Raw genomic sequence first — 22,310 nt, 5'->3', positions numbered from 1 at the left:
AATGTAAACTTGGAAATTATATTTTCATCATGGACATTATTCACAATCTATTTATCACATTTGACATCGTTATGATTGGGGAATGTGGGAGAATAACATTAAACTGACCAGTGTGTGTTATTGCATGTATGTTTAGTATGACGGCCTTCAGTAAGAATGCAGTCTGAGTATTGAACATGCCGAGACAAAGGCGGCTTTTTCTGTAGATAGCTGTCCTGTGTTCAAAAAGCAGGTGTTCACTGTGTAAAAATAACAACCTTTAGAAACCGGTGGTGTTTCAGAAATCTGTGAAGTCTCATTATGAATGTATGTTTAAGGCAACATGGGTTGTCATCTATGTTTTTTGTAAGCTTTTCTGGCATGGATATTGTGTTAGTAGGCAGCATTTTCACTACGGTTGCAGTTGCCCCAGCAGGTGATGCTTCACTTCCACACTTAATGGGGAGTTTCCATTTGAAGTCTGTTTTGTTTTATGGCTTTGCTGCAAAGGTCCTGAGGCTTTCTGTTCTTAATTGGCGCCAAAGGCCCCACATTAAAGTGTATTAAAAGGAAGGTGGAGACAAGATTTCGGTCTCAAAGTCGGTAGAGTCCGATTGGATAGAAGATAATGTTACAGGGTAACTGACGCTGAGATGTGTATTTAACCCACTCAGCCTTGTTCAGACCAGTGAAGACTGCCTCCCGAGTCAGGTGAGTAAAACGGGCAGATGTGTTTTCTTTACAATATTGGGTCGTGCAATAAGAAGCAAAAATATAATTTGAATTAATAAAGTTATTAATTGCAAGCCACATTTATATTCTACAGTCTATATTAATCTTTGCATTTAGAGCATCAGATTGCAGAACAGTTTTACCTGAAGACATATTTTTATGTCTTACAATTGAATTTTGGTATTAGACACATACCTTTGTTAAATGTGTAGATGTGAAATGTAATTGATTCAGAGTTATTTTGTACGAACTAACAGTTTTCCTCAAAATGATCATTTCCTTTTCTTCATGATCACAGAGGTTCAAGATGATTTCTTCATCGTGCTTGGTGGGGGCACTCTTCTGTCTTGTGTTTCTCCCAGGTCTGCTCTGCTTCTTTTACTTCACAATGTCACAGGTTCACCTCTCAAAAACAATCAAAATCAACATCCACAAATTATTTTTCATCCTCTTTCAGGCCTGCTGGAGGCCAAATCTTTGTTGAATGTCATAAAGCAGGAACGTAAGTTAAAAAAGAACAATTTTCTGAGGCTTTATGCAGCGGTGCTGTTTTTCCAACTGTTTTTGAAAGACTCAGCTTCATCTCCTCTTTTTACAGAGATGGTCCCTGTAGGCGATGTTAGCATTGATGCAGAGAAAGCAAATGATTTTCTGACTCACTCCAGACCAAAGCGTAATGCGGACCCTCGGTGGTACAGAGGAAACCCAGACTTCCAGGCTTACTACAAATACTACAGCAGCATCGGACACACTGAGGGGGTAAGAAACACTTTGGGCTTCCTGGGGTAGCCCAAATATTCACCGTCTATATAAGCACCTCAGAATGTGTCACTTTAGGTGTTCTTTATTTTAAACATTCTTTGTAGTAACAGAAAACTGTGACAAGTCACCTTTGCAGACCAGCAAATGTAAGATTTTAGCTAATAAGGATGTTAAATTTTGAATTCAGTCCAGGTTCTGGTTGTTTAAAATCAGCACCAACATGTTGTATCTGGATGTGGAAGATTTTAAATCTAAACCTTCATAGTTTAAAAAAAAGCAGGAAGAAAAAAGATTTTTCATTTTGATCTCAGAGGGTCGGGATTTTGGGATTCAAAACACATCACCCCTCGGCTTAGTCGAGAAGTGCGATTACAACTGAGCTTTTTAATTTAAAAACACATATAATCATGAACGATTTCAGATTTTAAATGTGTCTCAGGGTTTCTTTCTTAACCAACTGAAGATTATAAATCTACTTGTGGCAGCTTTTTTTTTTTTTTTTTGCAGTTTGATGCTACATAAATAAACCTGAGTTTGTCTTTCCTTTACTCTTTTTCCGCCTCTCAGCTCTATGAGATCGACAAGCTGCGAATGCTCTACCAGCAGATGAGGTACCTGGAGCACACCTACGGCCCTGATGCTTCCTATTTCCAGAGCAAACTGGGAGTGCCTATGATCATGTGTGACCCAGCCACAGACAAGAAGTGCAAAGTTGTTGCTCCTCCTCCTCCTCCACCGCCAATGAAAGGGGTCCCAAGACCCACAGAGCCTCCTGCTCTTCCTATTGCTCCAGCCATTTCACAGGCCGATGTGCTCTACCTGTGTAACCAAAAGGACCCCCTCTGCAAGCCTCACATTGTCTACATGCCCACAGGTGCAGTACCTGTGCTCTGTGACCCTCGGTACCACCCCCACTGCACTCCCCAGAAGGTTGCACCAGCTCCCGTGGCAGTGCCTCAACCACCTCCTCCTAAGAAATCTGGCCCACCTCCACCTCCCCCAGTCTTTGTCAAGAAGTCTCCCCCAGCTCACATCCGCACCTTTAAGGGCATGGAGTACGATTGTGACCCCTACTGGGATCCCGACTGCCTGATTGACAACCCACCCAGGCCCATCAAAGGAAAGGTTGTGGTCCCGCCACCCCCTCCGGTCGAGGAGGAAGAAGAGGAGGAACATGTGGAGGAGCCAGCACCTCCTGCACCCATTAAGAAAGTAACCTACTACCCTCACCCTTACTACTACCAGCACCCTCTACCCTACAACCCCAGGGATGATCTGTACGATCCAGCCCGCTTCCAGTACCCACGGCCTGCTGATGCTGCTGATGAGCCTGCAGAGGAGAGCCAGTAAAACATCCAGAGGGAGCAAAACAGACTATGAAAACATCCAAGTTGCACACTTTCACATCTTTTATATGTAATGTCAATAAAACCAATGTCTTAGCGCATTTTTAGATGCAGTGTAATTACATCGATGACTCAATGTGTAACTGCCAGTATGTGAAAAACCAATTTTCTTTTTGACAAGAATAAATTGTAACAAATCAGTTTTTCACCAGCGAGTAGCATTTTGAGTTGGAATATCCTTTTTGAAAGGTGCAAAGTAGCCTCAAAGGGAAAGCTTTGCTCCACCCATCGCCACATGGCAGGTAAAAATCACTTGTGAAGTACCAGCATGCATGCTGGGAGGCCATTATGTCTGTTCTGCTGTACATTTAATAGCCAAATAAATGCTGACTCCTGTTATTTTCCATACACTCTGGAGCAATAAGTCACCCTGCAGTCTTTTTCCTGCCTCTCTGTCCAAAACCTATAAGGGCAATCAAACAGCAGGAACACAACTTCAGTGGGTGATCTGCAAACGTGCTGCTACTGCCAATAAACCTCCAGCTAGGCGAGCTCCACGTAGCAGACTTTCATGTGCTCATTTAAAAGTGCAGCTCTGACTTTTTTTAATGTGCTTCGTTGACAGAAGATTCAAAGTCTCATGGGGAAAAAAACGAAAAATCAGCAGATCATTTATTACATACAGGAACATGAAACAGTAAAACAAACTGGGTAAAATAACAGAACGTTCATGTACAGTGGACTCATTGCTGTGCAGACCCACCAAACAGATGAGTGACTTTGTACATAGCTTTTAATGATCGGTGCTTTTAGATACACTTGTGGTTGGAATTTTTTAACTGCTCTGAAAAGCTACGGTTGGTTTAAGAACTGCTTTTTAGCTAATCAAAGTAGAAACAGACAAAAAAAAAAACAAAGAAAAGAAAAAGACAGAACAGAGAATAATAAACTGCGGTGCTCGTTTTGATTCTCTGCTTTGCTCAAAAGAAGAGTCCTCTCATCCTCCGGCCGATGCCCTGTCTGTCGTACAGGACGTTGAACTTGTTGATGAACTGATTCATACTGTTGCAAGTCTTGGTGATAGTGCCTAAGTAGGCCATGAGGCCGACGTCATTACATTGCTGCAGGGTAAACAGAAGAACGGCGTCAGGGAGTTCTCACTTTTACAGCACAATGAACAGTAACATCATCACAACAAGAGATATTTAATCATAAATTAATTTTTCCTTGTGACTCAGACTTCTTATCTTATCTAACTGACCATCTTTTATTGCTGCTTTCATTTTATTATTGTAGTATTCGATGTCGATGACAGCAAAACGTGCAGCAAAAAGGGTGCAGCTACACTTTGATAAAATGAGATGTGAGCTTTGATTTTAGGATTGTGTTTGTCTTCTGTTTTTGGACCCAGTACTTGGGAACACTGGGAAAGATTTATGTAATGTGGGTAAAAGTAAAGAAATAGAGAGTGGAGTACACTGTGTAAAAGTGACTAAATAATCACCAGCTGTAAAAATACATCCCACTGCTCCGTTAATTTCTTGTACACTGGCAGATTATTAAAAAAAAACAATGGAAAAATACCTAAAATGACTTCACGCGTCTTGCATAGAACTTATCAAACTGAAGATTGGTGACTTTTTGCAATACAGTTGCACGATTTAGGAGCTGCTTTTCATTTATTTTCTATCTCATCAAAAATGATCCACATGCTTTATGTGGCTGGTGCAGCAATGGGGTCAGTTTATAAACTGACGCATTTGTCTTTACATCTTTACCAACTACGGCAAATGCTTGAAAAGTACTTTGAGCATTTTATGTGTCTCGATACGCAACGAAAATTTATTTGGCTCTAAACTGTCCACTGAAACACTGTAGTTCCATCTTTATAATTACTTGTAAACACATCACATTTGAATACACTGATCCCTGAATCGCGTGTTTCCCTGCCTGTTAACTGTTACAATGCTGCTAAATATTAGCTATATTTAAAAACTGTTACCAAAGAGAGGCAAGTTAGATTATTCCTTTTCTCATTTTTCCCGGGATTTTGACCTGCCTTGGTCCATCTGTGTGTGTGTGAAGGAGCAACAAAGATTACTTACATCATAGAAGTCCGTTTTGAATTTTATGGTGCTGAGGACTGGCAGTCTGTGGCACAGGGCGTTTGCTTCTCGAAGGATCTCATGATTAAATGGCACCTCGCCTGTGAGAAACAAATAAACAGCACGCTGGAAAATGTTGAGTTTGTCAAGAAACTGTCAAACAGAAGCTTGTAATTACAGAGGGGCATGTTTGAGGGGCCTCCTTTAAAAAAAAATGAAGGAGAGGAAACATCTCATTTAAAAACATCTGCTTTTCAGATTTATTTTCACATTCTTCGCTCTCACTCAGTCATTAAACGACCCCCTCATCCTCTCACCTGCTTCCACGGCTTTGACGTACTCTAGAATGATCTTCACTCGGCTGTGGAGCATCTTTATCGCACTGTGCTGGGCTATAAGGTGTTCAGCAACTAACACAGAAGAAAGACACCAAACAACACAGTTAAACCCCGATTCATTTTGATGGTGACCAATAAGACGCAGGTCACAGGACAGCTGACTGATGGAGGAGACACCATGTGACACCATGCCCTAACTGACAGCTTGTTACACCTCATTTAAATCATTTATTTCTGGGTTTACATGGTTGTACAATGTAAAAATTTCCCCCCAGTGTGAGGCAGAAAGTTTGGAGAGCTACTGTAAAACCCTGAGGGAGAAAATTCAGCTGAAAGCATCTAATCCGTGGATCCTGCCACCATGCATGTGGCAGCCCATGGCCTAGGTTCACCTCTTTTTTGACTTTGCCCCCTTCCTAACATGACTTTAACACTTGAGAAGCTCTAGTATGCATCACAGAGGCATGAGTGCAGAAAGACAAAACTAGAGAAAGGCCAAACTGAAATTGTAGAAGGTGTTTTTGCTGTTGTTGTATTTTTTTTAGTCATACCTCGTATCACAAATCATTTGTATATTGCATTTTTTAAAGGAAACACATTTTCATAAAAAGTAGTCAAGTCTGCCTTTAATCTTTGACAACAGCGCCTCTAACCGTTTCTAAGCCTAGAAACTCAACAAAGCTACAAAAGCCATTTCCTTTGGATTTGAAGCTGGAGAAAAGCTCTGATTTACCACCTTTTGTGGCTTATTGTTAAATAAAGAATGCTTAATTGGCAACAATTCATGACTATGATCAGTGTGTAGCTAGTAGAACATGTACAAGTAATTCTTGAGGCAACAGCTTGTCTTGCCTGTTGAGTTTTCTCCAGTGCCGGTGGCCGTCATACGAGCTACGTGGTCAACGCCAATTCTCTCCGCTTCCTCTGTGGCCAGAGTGTACGTCAGCTCAGCAAATAACATGGTGGCCTGAAAACAAACAAACAAACAAAAACAATACATATCAGATGAAACTGAAGCATCTGTGGCAATCAAGATTAGACGTGCACTAGATAAAAGTGGAAGTAAACTATACCTCGCCACTGATGATGTCAATGACAGATTCATAAACGCTAACAGGAAGCTGTGGGACAAAAGAACACTGTTTAGAGCAGAGGCGTTTGTGTTTGTACCAGTGACATCGTTGCTGAAACAATGCAAATGAACTCACGTCCGTGTGTTTGGTCATTGGGTTAAGCTTCAGGAAAAGAGGGCTCTCAATGATCTCGCACACCTGCCAGGAAGTAGAGAAATGAGGGTAAAAGCAAACGATCTGAAATATCCAGCATCATGTACTTGTGTGTAGACTCTATAGCAGTATAAAGGCATGTGTTAACGTACAACACAAGTGGAGCAGGTGTGTATGGGGTTTTAAGATATTTAAAAGCTTAAACGTGATACATTTTGCTTCTGAAACATTCATGGTCATAGTACACGTGTCAAAACATCGACATCCTGCCACCTGTCAGTGGGCTTCAGTGTCTGCCTACCTGCTTGTGAATGTGGATATCTGACTGGTCTGGAGGACCACCTGTGGTGTACCAGCCCAGAAACTCCATGTCTTTGAAGACCTGTTTGACTGAGAGACCAGAGGACAAATGTAAAAACAAAATGAACTGATGACTTGACTTACTGATAAATAAATATCTGAGAGGGGCTTGGAGAACATAGTCATCAACGAACTCTCTCACAGTGACATGAAAACTGAAGAGATTTTTTTTTTCTCATGCTCCGCTTTTTTCAAGGTTACAGCAGTTAACTAAACAATATAGTGAACTTACGAAACAAACTACAGGTTTAAGTCTTTGTCATTTTAATAAAATGTGTTAAAAAATACAAATTAAAAAAAAACCCTGCTTGATGAGGCTTTGTTGCAAATGCTTACAGAGGCTCGGGATGTCTCCACGACTGTGAGTCAACTGCCTTCATAAAGAGTTGTGTTTTTGTTATAATCACTGTTCTGATTTTCTGGAAATTAACAGGAACTGACTTGAAAAAAAAAAATTACAAAATCCAAAGCAAGAGGCAGAGATCGAGAGTTTTGGTAGTTTTTATGTCATTTTGACCAAAAGACTTGTGTGTAAATCATTTACTTATGGCTCAACAACTGGATCCAATGCTGCCATCTTTTGGTCAAGTGTCAGGAATCTCCCTTCACGTGTTTTACTCCTTGCACATCCAAACATATTAACAATGTATCTGTACTCTTTGGGAACTGAAACTCCAAAACTACAGAGTCCCATTCTGGCGTTCAAGACTTATCAATTGTTGTACTGTTTATTGTTCTTCGTGTGGGAAGGTCAGAACACAGATAGAAAATGTCTCAATTTAATAAAGGAGGCAAGGACAAAACTAGAGTCTAAGTCTAGAAAAACAAATCACGACAAACTGACGTGTGAACTGATTTTCCTGAATGATGATTACGCCAGTGTTACTAACTCCAGCTACCGAACAACTGAGTCATCAAAGAAGATGCACACACAAATATGTGCATTATTGTCCTTAACACTTGAACAAAGCTTACACTGTTCCTCCTTGGTGTAGTAGTACTCCTTGTCAATGTGCACTTTGTCGTCTATGGTGTGAGACAGCAGCTCAAAGGAGTTCATCACCTCGATGTTTCGACCCTCCTGTTTCCCAATCAGAGCTCCTATCACTGAGCAGAGACAAACACAACAGCATATGTTTATCTTTAACTTAGACTTTTATTCCATAAGCCCAATATATATGTGATAGGATAATGTGTTGTTTTTTCACACATACCCTGCATCGGTCGGCCCTCCTGCGAGCGGATGCGTATCCAGTGATCGGATATGTTTAGGATAACCAGAGGGTGTAAGGCCACAGAAACACTCCCAGTGACCCCTGAGGCCATAACACTGGGGCTGGCTACAATCACACAAAGACACAAACATGATTGGGATTAACAGTATGTCAATGACAATATATAAAAAAGTCAAAAAACTTGTTAACTGGAAGCACTTTGTCAAATTCAAACAATTACCGGAAAGCCAGACAAAGAGTTTCCATCTCAAATCAACCATCGCAGAATTTTATCGTCACAAACTGTAAAATTTTACCTTCGTATGATATCAATGAAAATGTGTCGATGGACCATTTTTGAAAAGAATACATCTTGAAAAATGTTTGATATATGAAGCTACAAATTCACAGCAACCAATATATATGTATCCAATCTGTGGACCATAGCCTTTTTAGGCAAATCTGAGATAGTTGTGCAAAAGGGCAACAGTGACCCAGGTACAAACGGAAATACTTCTTCAAATCCAAATAATTACTGGAAAATTAGGAAAAAAGCAACAGTGATTAATATGGTCCAATCAGATTAACTGGAAAGTTCATCAACAATGGATCAGCCCTGTTTCGGTATACGTCTAATCAAACTGCATGTATATGTGGAACACAAGAAAATAAGCAGAGACACATCAATAGCGGTAAATCAGTATGGACCCAAAACAATCAATAACGTTTGACCAATGCATAACAGACAAAATAATAAGAGAGATTATTTACACTCGGATTGTAGCTGATGACAATAATCACTGAGCTCCAGAGCCAAGCAACAGTACACAGTTTTCTTTCCATTCAAAATAAGTGACTGGATATATCCTTTTGGCATTAATCATCTGTTTAGTTTGGCACAAACGATCATTCTCAGGATCGTTCCTAAAAGGTTAAATAGCATATACAATCATAAAACGAGTTCCACAGTTTCCCAACAGGACACCTGGACAGGTAGATGAGTCAGCGAGGTGCCCAATGACAGTTTATAAAGTTAATAAAACGCGACTCTGAGCGGTCGCCCTATGCTCGCTACATACAGTCATTTTAATGTATATGTAACTATTCACACAGATATAGGCCTGCATGTCGGTTTCTCTCATGTATAGCTAATGTTGACGTGTTTGGTGTTGCAGCACTGCCACAGCATTTTAATCAACTGCACATGATGTTAGCTTTTACTTCAAATTTCTGATGCAAACTCCTGTGGCAAAGCAGAGGGAACTGCCTGAAATATCCACACAGTGATGAATGTACTGACAGCTTCACAGAGCTGAGTACGTTAACCTGCTATGTCAGCGAGCAAGCTCCTTACGACCCTTTAACACCACGGAGTCGCCACTTCCGCTCACTTATAACACACAAAACAACATATACGGCAACCTGCGCGCAGGTTTTGGTTGGTGTGGACAGAAACGATGAGATGAGGGATAAATACTCGCCTGCCCCATCCACTTCCATTCCTCCACCATTGCTGGTCGCCATCTTGTCCGGTAATCCGCGCAGGCGCAGTGGACTGTTGATGCAAAGGACGTTAAGTGGCTCTTCGCGGGGCTCTTTTTTAAAACAAACCATGCCGCATATTCACGGTCATAAACCTGATGGGAGTTTATAGAAACATAGGCTCTTTGGGTCGGGGAACGTTGTGTTGAGCTTAAAGCCGCTGATTTGATTTAACTGCCCAGCGGCCGCTCGGTCACACAGTCAGTGGACCGGTGTTTCCGGGGGATTTCTGATTCGGGCGCAACCCGTGTGCGTTCATGTACCATTCCGTGTGTGAGGTTTGAGAGTTTTGTTTACAAAATGGAAGAATTTAGGGGCTGCAATCTGGACTACTTTCCCGAAAACATTTTAATCGATGTGTTGTCCTACCTGAACGTACGAGAGGTCGTCAAAGCCGGGAGGTAAGGGGATTTCAACTTTGCTCTCAATGATTTACTAGTTAATCGTCGTTTAAAACAAAACTCAGGTTTTCGTTTGTTTTGTCTTTTGTTATGTGATTTGTGCATATGTTTATATATTTTAAATTGTGGTTTTAGGGTATGTAAGAGGTGGAAACGCCTTGTTAAAGACCAAAGACTGTGGAGAAATGTCGACCTGACTTCATGGAAAGGGGTAAGGATGCTGTTGCCAGTGTGGCTTCATCATTTTTCGTTTCTTCTGTTAATGCAGGCCAGGCATTTTAGTAATCTAGTCTGTTACTTGGGGATAATAATAGAAACAAACCCATAGCGATAACTTTTTTTTTTTTTGATAAAGATGAACGACTGGGAGCTGTTGACTCATGTTTTAATTTATCCTCTCACATTAAAGCACTGGTTTTAACTGTATCATCAAATAAAAATACAACACCGTGATTTTCCTGTCTCAAAACGGGCCCACTTATACAGTTGTCCTGAGATATTTATAGATGCATCATGGGCATGAATGCCACAGGAATTTGGGTCTGTGTAGGTTCTCAGTCATCCAGGTCATGGTAATCCAAGGCGCTTGGAAAGAAAAACGACTGGACTGCTTTAAGTTTCTTGAAGACATTTCACCTCTCAGTTCTAAGACCAAACGACCCTCTTAAGGGACAACTCCCACTAGAGCTGAAATACCTGGGGCTTTCCACCATTTGGTCTTAGAACTGAAGAAGCTTCTGGGGTGAGAGGTGAAATGTCTTGAAGAAACTTAAAGAAGTCCAGCCATTTTTCTTTCTAAGCTCTTTACATAGGAATTTGGGGCTTTTCGTAATTTCTTTGAACTGTTCTTTGTCCGGGGTGGAATAGAATAGTACAGAACACAGCTTTAATGGCTTTAAAGAGGAAAAAGTAGATGCACAAGTTTGAATCAAATCCACACATACAACCCCAACTAATATTTGGTTAATATAAATATTGGTTGCACTTCAGTTAAACACTTTCGGTAGCCATCAACAAGCTTTTGGTGCAACAGTAGCTGGGTATTTAACCACTCTTCTTTGCAGAATTGGTTGAGTTTAGTTAAATTGGTTGGTTTCCACATGGAGCCAGCTTTTAAACATAGTCTACAAGTTTTCAGTACAATTGACGTTGGAGCTTTGGGAAAGCCATTCCAGGAGCTTAGCCTGGTTTATCCATCCCAAAGCCAGTTTTGACATATCTTTGTTTCAACAACCTAGTTGCTGATTTGAGTCTTAGGCCATCTATTGGCAGTTTCTGAGCTGTTACTAGTCATTCTTAACAGCCATCCACTAATATTTTCTCTTGGCTGGTATGTGTTTTTCAATTGTATGTGTATTTTAGTTTCTTTGATAGTGAATAAAATTGTGTATTGCTTTTTAAAGCCCCTTGTAAAGCATTTTGAAATGCTTTTGTGTGTAAAATATGCTCTAAAAATAAACAATGAGCATCATTTAATAACACATGGGTTGTGTGTTTGTGCAGTTATTGACTGTTATTGTTTCTCTCTCTCAACACACACATATTCATGGACTGTCCACTGTGTGTTAGGTGACATCCCGCATCCTTTGGGTCCTGCTGCGTCAGTACCTGGGTTGCGGACTAAGGTGCCTTCGCTTGCGTGGTTTGCTGCTGTCCGCACGTGGCGGAACCTTTCTCTCTGAGTCTTGGCTTAAAGTTTTGTCCACAAAATGCCCTCGACTGAGTAAGCTCTATCTTCTGCATGCAGACCTGAGAAGCCTGCCCAGTTGCCAGATCCTACCTCCATCTTTGCAGGTGCTGGAGCTGCGGGGTTGTGAGCTGCCTCGTGGCTTCTTCAATCAGACCCTGCCATCAGCTAGTCCCCAAGAAAGAGCAGAACCCACATCCAGTGTTGGTGCTCAACTGAAAGGAAGGAACCAGAAAGGAAAAGGGGCTGGCTCTCCTTCAGGGATTGGTATTGAGAGGTTAGTCCTTAACAATGTGCCCTCTTTTACAGACCAGCACCTGCAGGGTCTGACATCATGGGAGAGGCTCTGTCATCTAGAGCTACGTGACACCTTTCGTGTAACAGCTAATGGGCTTAGAAGCTGTGCTGCCAAAGATGGTGTCTGTGGTGTAGAAGGGCTTTCCAGGCTCAAGTTTCTGGAAATAGGCATTACAGGGCGGCAGGGCTACCAGTTACATATGGCCTCCCTTGGCTTGGGGGCTGGCTGGCTTGGGCTGGAGGAGCTAAGTCTTGGTGGAAAAGAGGTGGGTCCAGGTTTGCTCTGCGCCAGCCGCTTGAAAGACCTGAAACGTCTGCGCCTGTGGGACTGCACACTCAGCGAGCTGCAGATAGCCCGGAGCTGCAGGATGCTCCGTGGACTTCGCCAGCTGGAATTTGTGGACGTCAGGTTCCAGCCTCGTCAGAATCCACCAGCAGAAGAGGGGGAGGGCGGTGAGGAAGAAGAGCAGGACAGAGAAGAAGCTGCAGGTGCAGATGGCAGCAGCGACGAGAACAAGATGGCAGATATGAATGATCCTATTCCAGGTCTGCGTCGCACACTGGCTGTCCTGCTGCCATCCTGCACACTGGTGTTTACCAACTGCTCTGTTCAGAATAATGAAGATTGAATGAAGCTATATGCTGCTATATACAAGCAACCCACATGGGATTAAAAATAAATAAATAAAACAATAACAACAAAAAACTGTTACATAGGCTTTTAGATCATGTTGATATAAGTAGAACCCGATTCAGAATGCTCTGTCAACTTTTTCTGACAATGCCACAATAAGTCCATAAATAAATAAATAAATAATTTTAAAAGTCTGCTCACAATGATCCATGTTTATAGTATTTTTAGGCTTTTAGAATGAAGTAACAAAAACTGAATAGCTGTACACAGTAATGTATTCAAATGTATTAAGGGTTTATTGAGCGATTAAATTAAAAAAAAAATAGTATGTATAAAAATAAATGACTTCCTTGACAGAATTACCTTTGAGTGCTTTAGAGGAGGATTGCAGTTTTCAGCAGTGCAAGAACAACAATAAATGTTTTGGCCCTTTATTTAGCTTTTTACAGTATTATGTTCAAAATGTTACTTGTCTTGATTAAAGCTGACTTAGAAGTAAGAGATATATTGTGATATGGTGTTTTCTGAAAAATCTGATTGGTAACAGTTGCATAAAACTTCCAAACTGAATTGTCTGTCGTTGACAAATCAGATTACTTCATCACATTGATGCAAACATCATGAAAAACATCTTTCTCGTCAGTTTGCAAGGTTGCCTCATAAGCTGAGGTTACTACATTATGAAAGTTAAGAAAAAACATCTGTCGTCAAAGACACAAATTATATTGTCTTAAGGGATATGTCATGATCTCCTACAATACTCAGTTTCTTTGAGGTAAGTCGGTGGGAAGTCTCTCCTTTTTAGTGCTTAGAAACTCTAACGGTATGAAATAAAATGCAGAACAGTTGCTGTTGGACTGTAAACAGATAAGCAGGTGTAAGCTACAAAGACAAATAAGTCATGATCCACCTGTTTCCTGTTCTTTACCACTTATCAACAGCGTATACTGTCAGAAAACATATATTTTACTCTGTTTGGTTGGGTGATGCACAGGATATTGTTGGGTGTTGCATATGTGTTTTGTAGAAACTGAGAACAAAAAGCAACCGCTTATCCTGAATGTGTGTATATTGTCTCAGTTTTAGGAAAAAACATGGAAGATTTGTGTCATCATACCGAAGTGTGTTGCATTTAAAGCAACCATTCAATGAAGGTTCATCTTGTGAAGAACAAATTGTTCTGAATAAAGCTATTTTGATGAAGTAAACCCAGAATTTGTGCTTGAATACAAATACGGTATGTCGACTGCACCTTTAAAGATGACTGATCAGTTTGTCATGAAACTGCATGTATCATTTTTCAAGGTCAAATACTACATTTTATCTTCTTTTACATAGGTGATTTCTTGTCAGCTTCAGAAAATTGTCATGGGTCATTTCTCTTGTTTTGAGTGTTGGAGTGGCCAGTAACGGTTTTTGAAAAGTGGAAAGACAAGAATTTAAATGAGTAAGTATTAATCCTACACAAGTAGCTTAATGGTACACAAACCGTATAATCAAAATTAAAAGCATCTTAATTAAAAGTAATTATGGGATTAAAAGTTTGGATTCATGAATTTATATATGATATGCAGTATATTTTGCAGCTGGAAATTGTTTTAATTTTTTATATTCTACACAACAAAGAATTTAACACCTACATACCGTTGAGTTCAAATTTGTCCAGTGTGAACATTTCACATTGAAAGTGACCCAATATACACATAGATTAAAATGGTTAAAAATGTTATACTCTTGTAAGGGTGCTATGAATTTTTGTACATTACGGCTCTTACTGGTCAAATTTGAGCCGCAGCTATTTGGATACATTTTAGATCCACCATAGGTCAATAGGTCAAATCAAGGAAGACATTGGTTTTAGAGACTCTTGAAACTAAACATGTACTGTTAGTAAAACAGCATAGATGTGATCATATATGGTGCACCTGTTTTACCCATTTCAGAACAGGTGAGTGGGAAAAACATTCAAGTCCTACATACAAAGTTTCCTACCACTGCCCTGAATGCACAAACTATTTGCAATTAGCTTTTTATGTGCTCCAAGTGTCGATTAATGTTGAAGTAATGTTGCTAATTATATATAATAGTTATGAGGGATTGTCTGCAATAGCAGTGAGGACACTATTAAACAACTGAAATTTCTTGCCATTTTCACTTTCAGTAAATTAATAAGTATAGCTAAATCAAAATAGCTTTTATGGCTGTTGTGTTACTGTATGATGATTTTCTGCAAAATAAATGTTGTAAATTTGAAAATACACTTCCCATACTCTTTATTAAGGACTAATCAACCATTTATTATTATTGTCAGGTAGGCTATTTACCGCATACATTTTAATTGAGAGAGCCAGAGAAAAATGTTTTTTAAAATGTAATTGTTACTTATAACATGTATGTAACTTTGTAATTTTAACATGTTGTCGCCTCTTGGCCAGGACTCCCTTGAAAAAGAGGTTTTTAATCTCAATGGGACTTTTCCTGGTAAAATAAAGGTTAATAATAATAATAATAATTAGATCAGTGGTTTAAAAAATGGTTAAAATGTATGGAGTTATTTATGAGGGAATTTTTGGGCCAATATAGACTAGAACCATACCGTGAAGGCATTAAATCTTCAGTATGAAATAATAAGTATAAAGTAAATGACGTATAAAGTAAAATATTTGCATTTGTGAAGTAAGATTTGAAAGTAGCATAACATAGAAATGAAGTAAAATACATTCAAACCGTACCAGGTGTATCAGGTACTGTTGGTTTTCTGTCACGTGCTTGAATTTTGTAGATTTTAGCCAATGAAAAATTAGGCCTTTATCAAATCAAATCAAATCAAATCACTTTTTATTGTCACATCACATGTGCAGGCACACTGGCACAGCACATGCGAGTGAAATTCTTGTGTGCGAGCCCCACAAGCAACAGAGATGTGCAAACACAACAACACAAACGAGCAAAATACAAGAATGGCCAACTTGAAACTAATAAATATATGTACAATATATAATAGTGTATGCATGGACGCAGACAAAGGATATAAATGCTGTATACAGCCTACATACATCACATACCGTGGACGTTACTCCTGCTTTTTAAAAATAATGTACAGCATGTGGGCGGGACCACATCCACCGCTCACCAATGACACGCTGCCCCTTGCAGCGCTTTTATCCAATGACTGTTCTCTAAGTGTGCGAAGCTCACCAATCACGTTCGTGAAGATTAGCTTTTTGAAAACGCTGGCGGCCGAGGAAGTTCTGGGTTACAAGATTGAGGTTTTCACGCTGTAAATTTAATACTGTTTTTCCTTCACTACGATGCAGGTAATTCGATATTTATACATTTATGTCCAAGCGTTACCGAGTAACAGTTGATAACAATTTAAACTCCGTATATAATGTTTACGTAGACGTAAATTTTAGCTTAATTTAGCTAACCTTGTGCTTGCAAGCTAGCTTAGCAGACTAACGTGTAACGTTAACTCGAGGTAAAAAGATCACAGGTAGTATATTCTATGAACGAGGCAGTGTTTTCTACTTCGAGTTAAGTTAATGTTTTCCTTAAAGGTGATCAGTACAGTGACTTGTACTGCAATTGTTTGAACGCTGACTTTAAATGACAGAGGCCCGGTAAACCTTTTTCTTTGTTTAACGATTAATTTAAATGTTTAACTCGTTGATCTTCAATCCAGTAAGTGTAATTTATGAACACTATATAAAGCATTGAACCAGCATATCTAAGGTCAGTGTGGCGATCAAGTCATGATAAAACAAGGCGTCTTTACCTCTCAAACCGGGTAAAGAGTTGTGGTGGGTAATTCAGCCACCCACAGACAGTGTTTCCTTCTCGGTTTTGTATATGATAATGAAAACCAGCTGAAATCAAATATATTACTGTCTCTGGCACTAGAAAACGCTTTAGATGTGTGCACAATTTAAAAAAAACGAGAGGGGATGGAATCTAGAAATAATCTAACCATCGGTTAGGTCGCAGTAATAGCCGTGTGTGCTCGCCATTATATTACTTTATTTTACACACTAAGTATTAACTTGAAGTGGAGGGTGGCTCTCCAACTTTAGGAACGTGTTACACCCTGTGCTATTTTGGCGTAAAACAGGAAGTGACAGTGATTGTAGAGGTGGCCCTTCCAGTAAGTAAAAGCATACAAATTCTGTTTTGCCTCTAGAAAGATTATTGGCGACCTGAACCTAGTTTAGATGCTGTTGCATTAAGTGAAGAGAGCTGTTAAATAAAGATCTCCAAGAAATACTGATGAACTGAAACAGTTTGGTAAGGAGAAATACTCCACCATTCATGTTTGTCATTGTGCATGCATCATAAGTTATACATGAGGAAAGTTTCTACAATTTACATAAATTCACTACAGCTCAGTGTGTGTGTGTGCACGCTAAGAAATGAAAAGAACATCTGGTTGTGCTTAATGATTGAAATCAGAATGTAATTGTGACTTGGATGAACTTCAGACCATATTTTATAAGTAATCTATTCAGACATTGAGTTAATTCCAAACTCTTGGTTAAAGTCACCATTAATGATAAACAGGGAAAGCACTGAGCCTTGACACAACATCCTAGGTTATGAGTTACAAAGTGTGCCTTAATCTCTTGCTTGCTTCCCTTTGTTGGTTGTCTAAAATAAGTATAAAGCTAAAAGCAAGGGGGGCACAAAATAGCTCAAATGTACTGTTTTAGTGAGTTGTATTTATTTCTTTACAGAATAAGGAAAATTACGAGCCCAGAGGTCTTCAAAGACCAGTAAGTATGGAAATTGTAAAAGATTATGTTGCTTGGCCCATTACTGTTAACTGTGCTTAAATCTAGCAAGCACATCTGATTCAGCTTGGACTGAGGTGTTATTAAAATACCGAAAGTCACTTTGAGCAAATCAAAGAATATATGTAGGTAAAATTTTGTAGTAGTAGTTGTAATATTAATAAATGAGTGATTTAGCCATAGTGCAATGAATAAATCACTTATAGCTGTGTTTTTGTGTTTGCTCTTGATGTCAGTTTGCCACACCGAACCTGTCAGGCCCTCAGCGAGTTGTGGTGAAGCAACGAGCAGACACAATGAAAAATACTGTCACAGGTAAGTCTTTCCTTCTGTGCAGATGCTGATAAGACCAAGGTTATTGTAGTTAACTAAACTAAAACTGAATATTGGGGGGGAAACTGATTAAAATAGAAATGAAAACTAAAGTTTAAAAAAATCCATATACCTGGAAAACTACATTTAGAGAAAAAACGAAAACATAACTAAATTAAAATTAAAAGACAGAAAATTAAAAGGTAAACTGAAGTGTTCATATCCACTCTGGAAACTGACTGAAATTGAATTTGAAACAAAGTAAAAATGAAATTTAAAAACTAATCGCAAAACACAAACCTATGATAACTGATTGAGACCCCTCAGGAAATTTTTAATTGCTAAGTTTTAATTGTGGTGTTATTTTTAGGTCCTGCGAGAGAATGCATTGGCTCGTCCTCCAGCTCAGCTTCAAAGTAAGTGTACTACCTAAGGCTAGTTCTATATTCCTGATATGTTGTCTTTGTCCTGAATATTTAAAAGAACTTTTATTTGTTTTTATTTCAGGAAAATTTCCATTGATGACTTTGACATTGGTCGGCCACTTGGAAAGGGAAAATTTGGAAATGTCTATCTTGCGAGAGTGAAGAAACTCCAAGCAATTGTGGCACTGAAGGTGTTGTTCAAGTCTCAGATGGAGAAAGAAGGTGTGGAGCATCAACTCAGGAGAGAGATTGAGATTCAGGCCCATCTCAAGTTAGTATCCTGCTTCTTTGTTTTTTTTTTTTTTTTTGGCTCTACTCCCTTTTGTCATCTTAGGCACACTGAGTTTACAAACACAAGTTTAATTTGTTACACAATATGTGTTCAAATAATAAGTGTGGTGATACATTCATTGAAATGTACAAAATAACCTTTTGTAGGACTGTCCCGTTTTAGGGCGATTATAACAACCGTCCTATAATTCACACACGTTTGGCAGGCTATGTGCTACCCTCCACTGTCTCCTGCAGGGACATTCAAATGGTCGAACAATGCTGAGAGCTGTGTACTTCTATATCTAAACATTTCAATGATTTGGGTAATTTCAAAAAAAATCTTTAACTGTGCCATTGCTATACACTGAGAAATGTAGTTAATGTCTGTTAACCAATGATTTACATGTATAATGCCTCTGGGGACAAGATATACAAAGAAATGGTGTGTTCTCAGTGGTTTATTTGTCTCTTATAGATTAGGCTGATATTGTATAAATGCATACTATATAATGGCTGCTTATATTTGGTGCATTTAGCATGCTGATTTAAATCTCTTCTGCTTCATTTCCTCAGGCATCCAAACATCCTGCGCTTCTACAATTACTTCCATGACCGTAAGAGGGTGTTTTTAGTGCTTGAGTACGCCCCACGTGGTGAAATGTACAAAGAGCTTCAGAGATGTGGCAGATTTGATGATCGGCGTACTGCCACGGTAAGAACTCAACCAGAATTGTAGTGACAAAAAATTCTTTACTCTGAACTGCAAAAATAGTGAAGTTATAACCTAATGCCAACCTCTTTAAAATTCTAGTACATGGAGGAGATATCTGATGCACTAATGTATTGCCATGAGAAGAAAGTAATTCATCGTGACATCAAGCCTGAGAATCTTCTTCTCGGTTATCGTGGAGAGCTGAAAATTGCTGATTTTGGTTGGTCAGTCCATGCACCTTCTCTAAGGTGAGGAACCACACTGTCACTACTTCACTTTCTTTACGATGCCTGTTCACCCTGCCCTGCTCACCTTTTTTTAAACCTTCTCAGACGTCGCACAATGTGCGGGACACTGGACTACCTTCCTCCTGAGATGATTGAGGGACACACCCATAGTGAGAAGGTGGACTTGTGGTGCATTGGCGTCCTCTGCTACGAGTGTTTAGTTGGCAACCCACCGTTTGAAACAGCAAGCCACTCAGAAACGTACAAAAGGATTATGAAGGTTGGTGTTTATCTGCATGTGTAATGCACTTGGTCAGTCAAATCTCATGATTAAGTTACAAGTTTCAGTCATAGAGAAGAAGCTGATTTTACTGTAGTGAGAGAAGCCATTTAGGTATCACTCTAGTCGAGCACTTGTTTCCCTTTAGCTCTTACTTTATACTAAAAAAGGAAAATTCTTGTAGGTTTTTCATTATTTCTTCTGGGAATGTAATGTAGTACACAAGATAATTTACCTTCTGTAGCATTATGCTTACCAGATTTAGTACACACATTTTGAGTTTTAGCTCCGATTAAAGTGTTACGCTGAGCGGACTTTCTTGACACTCAAATGTTCCCAGATCTTAACAATTATTATGAACAAAATAAGTCACAAGCAAAGGTTTAATTTAAGCTCCGCTTGTTTTGAACTTATGCATTTTCTGAAATGTGCATAAGAACAGTAGCTGACTGGCAGATGTGGATGACTCTGAAGGGCACAACATTTGACTGCTTATTCCTTTCACAAGTTTTAGAAAATGCATAAAAATACTTTTATCTATATGTTTAATTTTCTGGTTATAAATTCTTAAAATGGTAAATGGTAAATGGCCTGTATTTATATAGCGCTTTACTAGTCCCTAAGGACCCCAAAGCGCTTTACACATCCAGTCATCCACCCATTCACACACACATTCACACACTGGTGATGGCAAGCTACATTGTAGCCACAGCCACCCTGGGGCACACTAACAGAGGCGAGGCTGCCGGACACTGGCGCCACCGGGCCCTCTGACCACCACCAGTAGGCAACGGGTGAAGTGTCTTGCCCAAGGACACAACGACCGAGACTGTCCAAGCCGGGGCTCGAACTGGCAACCTTCCGATTACAAGGCGAACTCCCAACTCTTGAGCCACGATCGCCCCAAAATGACACATCTTGCATCGTTTTTTCAAACTTGACATTACATCTCATGTATCAGGAAATGATTATCAAACTCGACTGTACCTGGCAGTTTGTGAGTTGGCTAAGACTTTAAGAATCCCAGCATTCCCCTTTGCTGATAAATGCATGAATCAAATCTTCCATTTGCAGGTGGACTTGAAGTTCCCTAAAGTTGTCTCTGATGGTGCCCGAGACTTGATCTCCAAGCTGCTTCGCCACAACCCCATCGATCGCCTCCCACTACAGAGTGTCATCGACCACCAGTGGGTGCGTGCCAACTCTCACAGGCTCTTGCCTCCAACCTGCCCTGTCAAGAAATCCTGAGCCTGCCCTATGATGGGTCTTTTTCCTTCCGCAAGAGACTGTGGCCCAATATTTTTTTGGTTTCACTGCCATGGGCTTCAAACTGCCATTATACTGGCAACTTTATACATGAAAAGGGTTCAGAGTATTATGTCATGCATGACAAAGATGAACAACAAATTCTGAGAACCTGCAAATGCAGAAAATCTTTCACTTCTTTTGCTTTAAAATGACTTCGGTTAATCAGTTTTTGCTGTTTGTCTATTCTCGCATACCCTTTTTTTTTTTTCCCCCCAAATGTACAGTCCTTATGTATGTCCTTATCTATGTATAGTGCCTTCACTAGAAGTGTGTTTTGTTTTTGGTAATTGTGATTTCTTTACTTTTCAAAATTGACACAGCTTTGTTTTGGATTGCTGCCTCAGATGGTGTTGACATCAAAATACTACTGTTAGACTGCCTCATTTATATTCTTGAATAGTTTGTGCCGAGGGGTTTGGGGCTTGTGCAGGAAAGCATGTTTTAATTTCCTTCAAGATGTACTTTAACTTTCTAATAAATATTGTAAAAGGATTTGTTTGCATCAAATGAGTAATTGATCACAGAGTTTATATCTAGCTGCTTGGCAAACCTGGTTAGTGTAATGCAACTATAAGTCCTACCTTTGCTAAGGGTTATATTAAGTTGCTTATACAACATTTAAAAAAATATATATTGATTTGTAGTCACAGACTTTTATCAAGTAAGGGTAAGTAATTTGGGTTTTTTTGTTGTTGTTTTTTTTTTTTTTGTTGTGTAAACCGCAAGAGCAAAAGTGTATATATACACCCTCTAATATTTGGTTGAAGGTGCACCCTGAAAGGGGCTATTGGTAGTTATCATCAAGCTTCTGGCATAATTCTGGCTGGATATTTGAACAGTCTTGGCAGGATTATGAGTAGAGTTCATTTAACCCTGGAGAACCCATGGGGTCAAATTTGACCCCATGGGTTCTCCAGGGTTAAATGTGTTGGTGTCCTGGTACAGACCTGTGTGGGTTGTTTTTTTTGTTTTTTTGTTTTTTTTTTAAAAAGCGTAATCCACAAATTTTCAATAGGGTTGAGGTGGGGAAGGCTATTCCAGGAGCTTCAAGTTGACTTGTTTTATATGTTCAAAACCAGCTTTGATATGTGTTTGGGTTCACTGTTCTGTTGGAACACTTAATCGTGTCCAAGATTCAGCTTCACTGGAAAGTTTACAGTTCATGGCAGGGTAGCTGATCCTTGATGCAACACACTCCGAAAATGTTGGGACAGGGGAACTTTACCACTGGGTCGCATCACATTTTCTTTTAATTACACACCAATCTTCTGGAACTGAAGAAATTGTTGCAATTTTACACACAGAATCTTTGCAATTCCTGCTGTAAGTAAGTAACAGCCTGTGGTCGGCTATCTGATTTTCT

At 39.6% G+C, this 22,310-nt stretch overlaps 4 protein-coding genes across 4 annotated transcripts; 3 read left to right on the top strand and 1 right to left on the bottom strand.

Moving 5' to 3' along the window:
- Positions 1-667: 667 nt before the first annotated feature.
- and4 (actinodin4) lies at positions 668-3,019 on the top strand. The gene is made up of 5 exons (XM_026146954.1): positions 668-690; positions 1,010-1,073; positions 1,169-1,213; positions 1,310-1,470; positions 2,041-3,019. The coding sequence occupies exons 2-5, from the start codon at positions 1,019-1,021 to the stop codon at positions 2,821-2,823; spliced, it is 1,044 nt and encodes a 347-aa protein (XP_026002739.1). The 5' UTR covers positions 668-690; positions 1,010-1,018; the 3' UTR covers positions 2,824-3,019.
- Positions 3,020-3,460: 441 nt separating this feature from the next.
- cops6 (COP9 signalosome subunit 6) lies at positions 3,461-9,693 on the bottom strand. The gene is made up of 10 exons (XM_026146966.1): positions 9,544-9,693; positions 8,063-8,188; positions 7,824-7,955; positions 6,790-6,878; positions 6,471-6,533; positions 6,336-6,383; positions 6,115-6,229; positions 5,242-5,334; positions 4,925-5,025; positions 3,461-3,940 (listed from the first exon to the last, which is right to left on the bottom strand). The coding sequence occupies exons 1-10, from the start codon at positions 9,674-9,676 to the stop codon at positions 3,800-3,802; spliced, it is 1,041 nt and encodes a 346-aa protein (XP_026002751.1). The 5' UTR covers positions 9,677-9,693; the 3' UTR covers positions 3,461-3,799.
- Positions 9,694-9,899: 206 nt separating this feature from the next.
- LOC113008959 (uncharacterized) lies at positions 9,900-13,831 on the top strand. The gene is made up of 3 exons (XM_026146941.1): positions 9,900-10,005; positions 10,141-10,216; positions 11,575-13,831. Exons 1-3 carry the CDS (start codon positions 9,905-9,907, stop codon positions 12,616-12,618), a joined length of 1,221 nt encoding a protein of 406 aa, XP_026002726.1. The 5' UTR covers positions 9,900-9,904; the 3' UTR covers positions 12,619-13,831.
- A 1,963-nt stretch (positions 13,832-15,794) lies between these two features.
- Positions 15,795-21,439, top strand: aurkb (aurora kinase B). Its single transcript, XM_026146930.1, has 9 exons — positions 15,795-15,940; positions 17,354-17,392; positions 17,647-17,725; positions 18,093-18,138; positions 18,230-18,418; positions 18,994-19,132; positions 19,232-19,380; positions 19,465-19,639; positions 20,714-21,439. Exons 1-9 carry the CDS (start codon positions 15,935-15,937, stop codon positions 20,885-20,887), a joined length of 996 nt encoding a protein of 331 aa, XP_026002715.1. The 5' UTR covers positions 15,795-15,934; the 3' UTR covers positions 20,888-21,439.
- Positions 21,440-22,310: the final 871 nt, after the last annotated feature.

The sequence above is a fragment of the Astatotilapia calliptera genome, chromosome 2, assembly GCF_900246225.1.
Source record: "Astatotilapia calliptera chromosome 2, fAstCal1.2, whole genome shotgun sequence".
Lineage (NCBI taxonomy): Eukaryota > Metazoa > Chordata > Actinopteri > Cichliformes > Cichlidae > Astatotilapia > Astatotilapia calliptera.
Note: the sequence above shows the minus strand (reverse complement) of the source record. Positions and strands in the feature narration are given on the sequence as shown.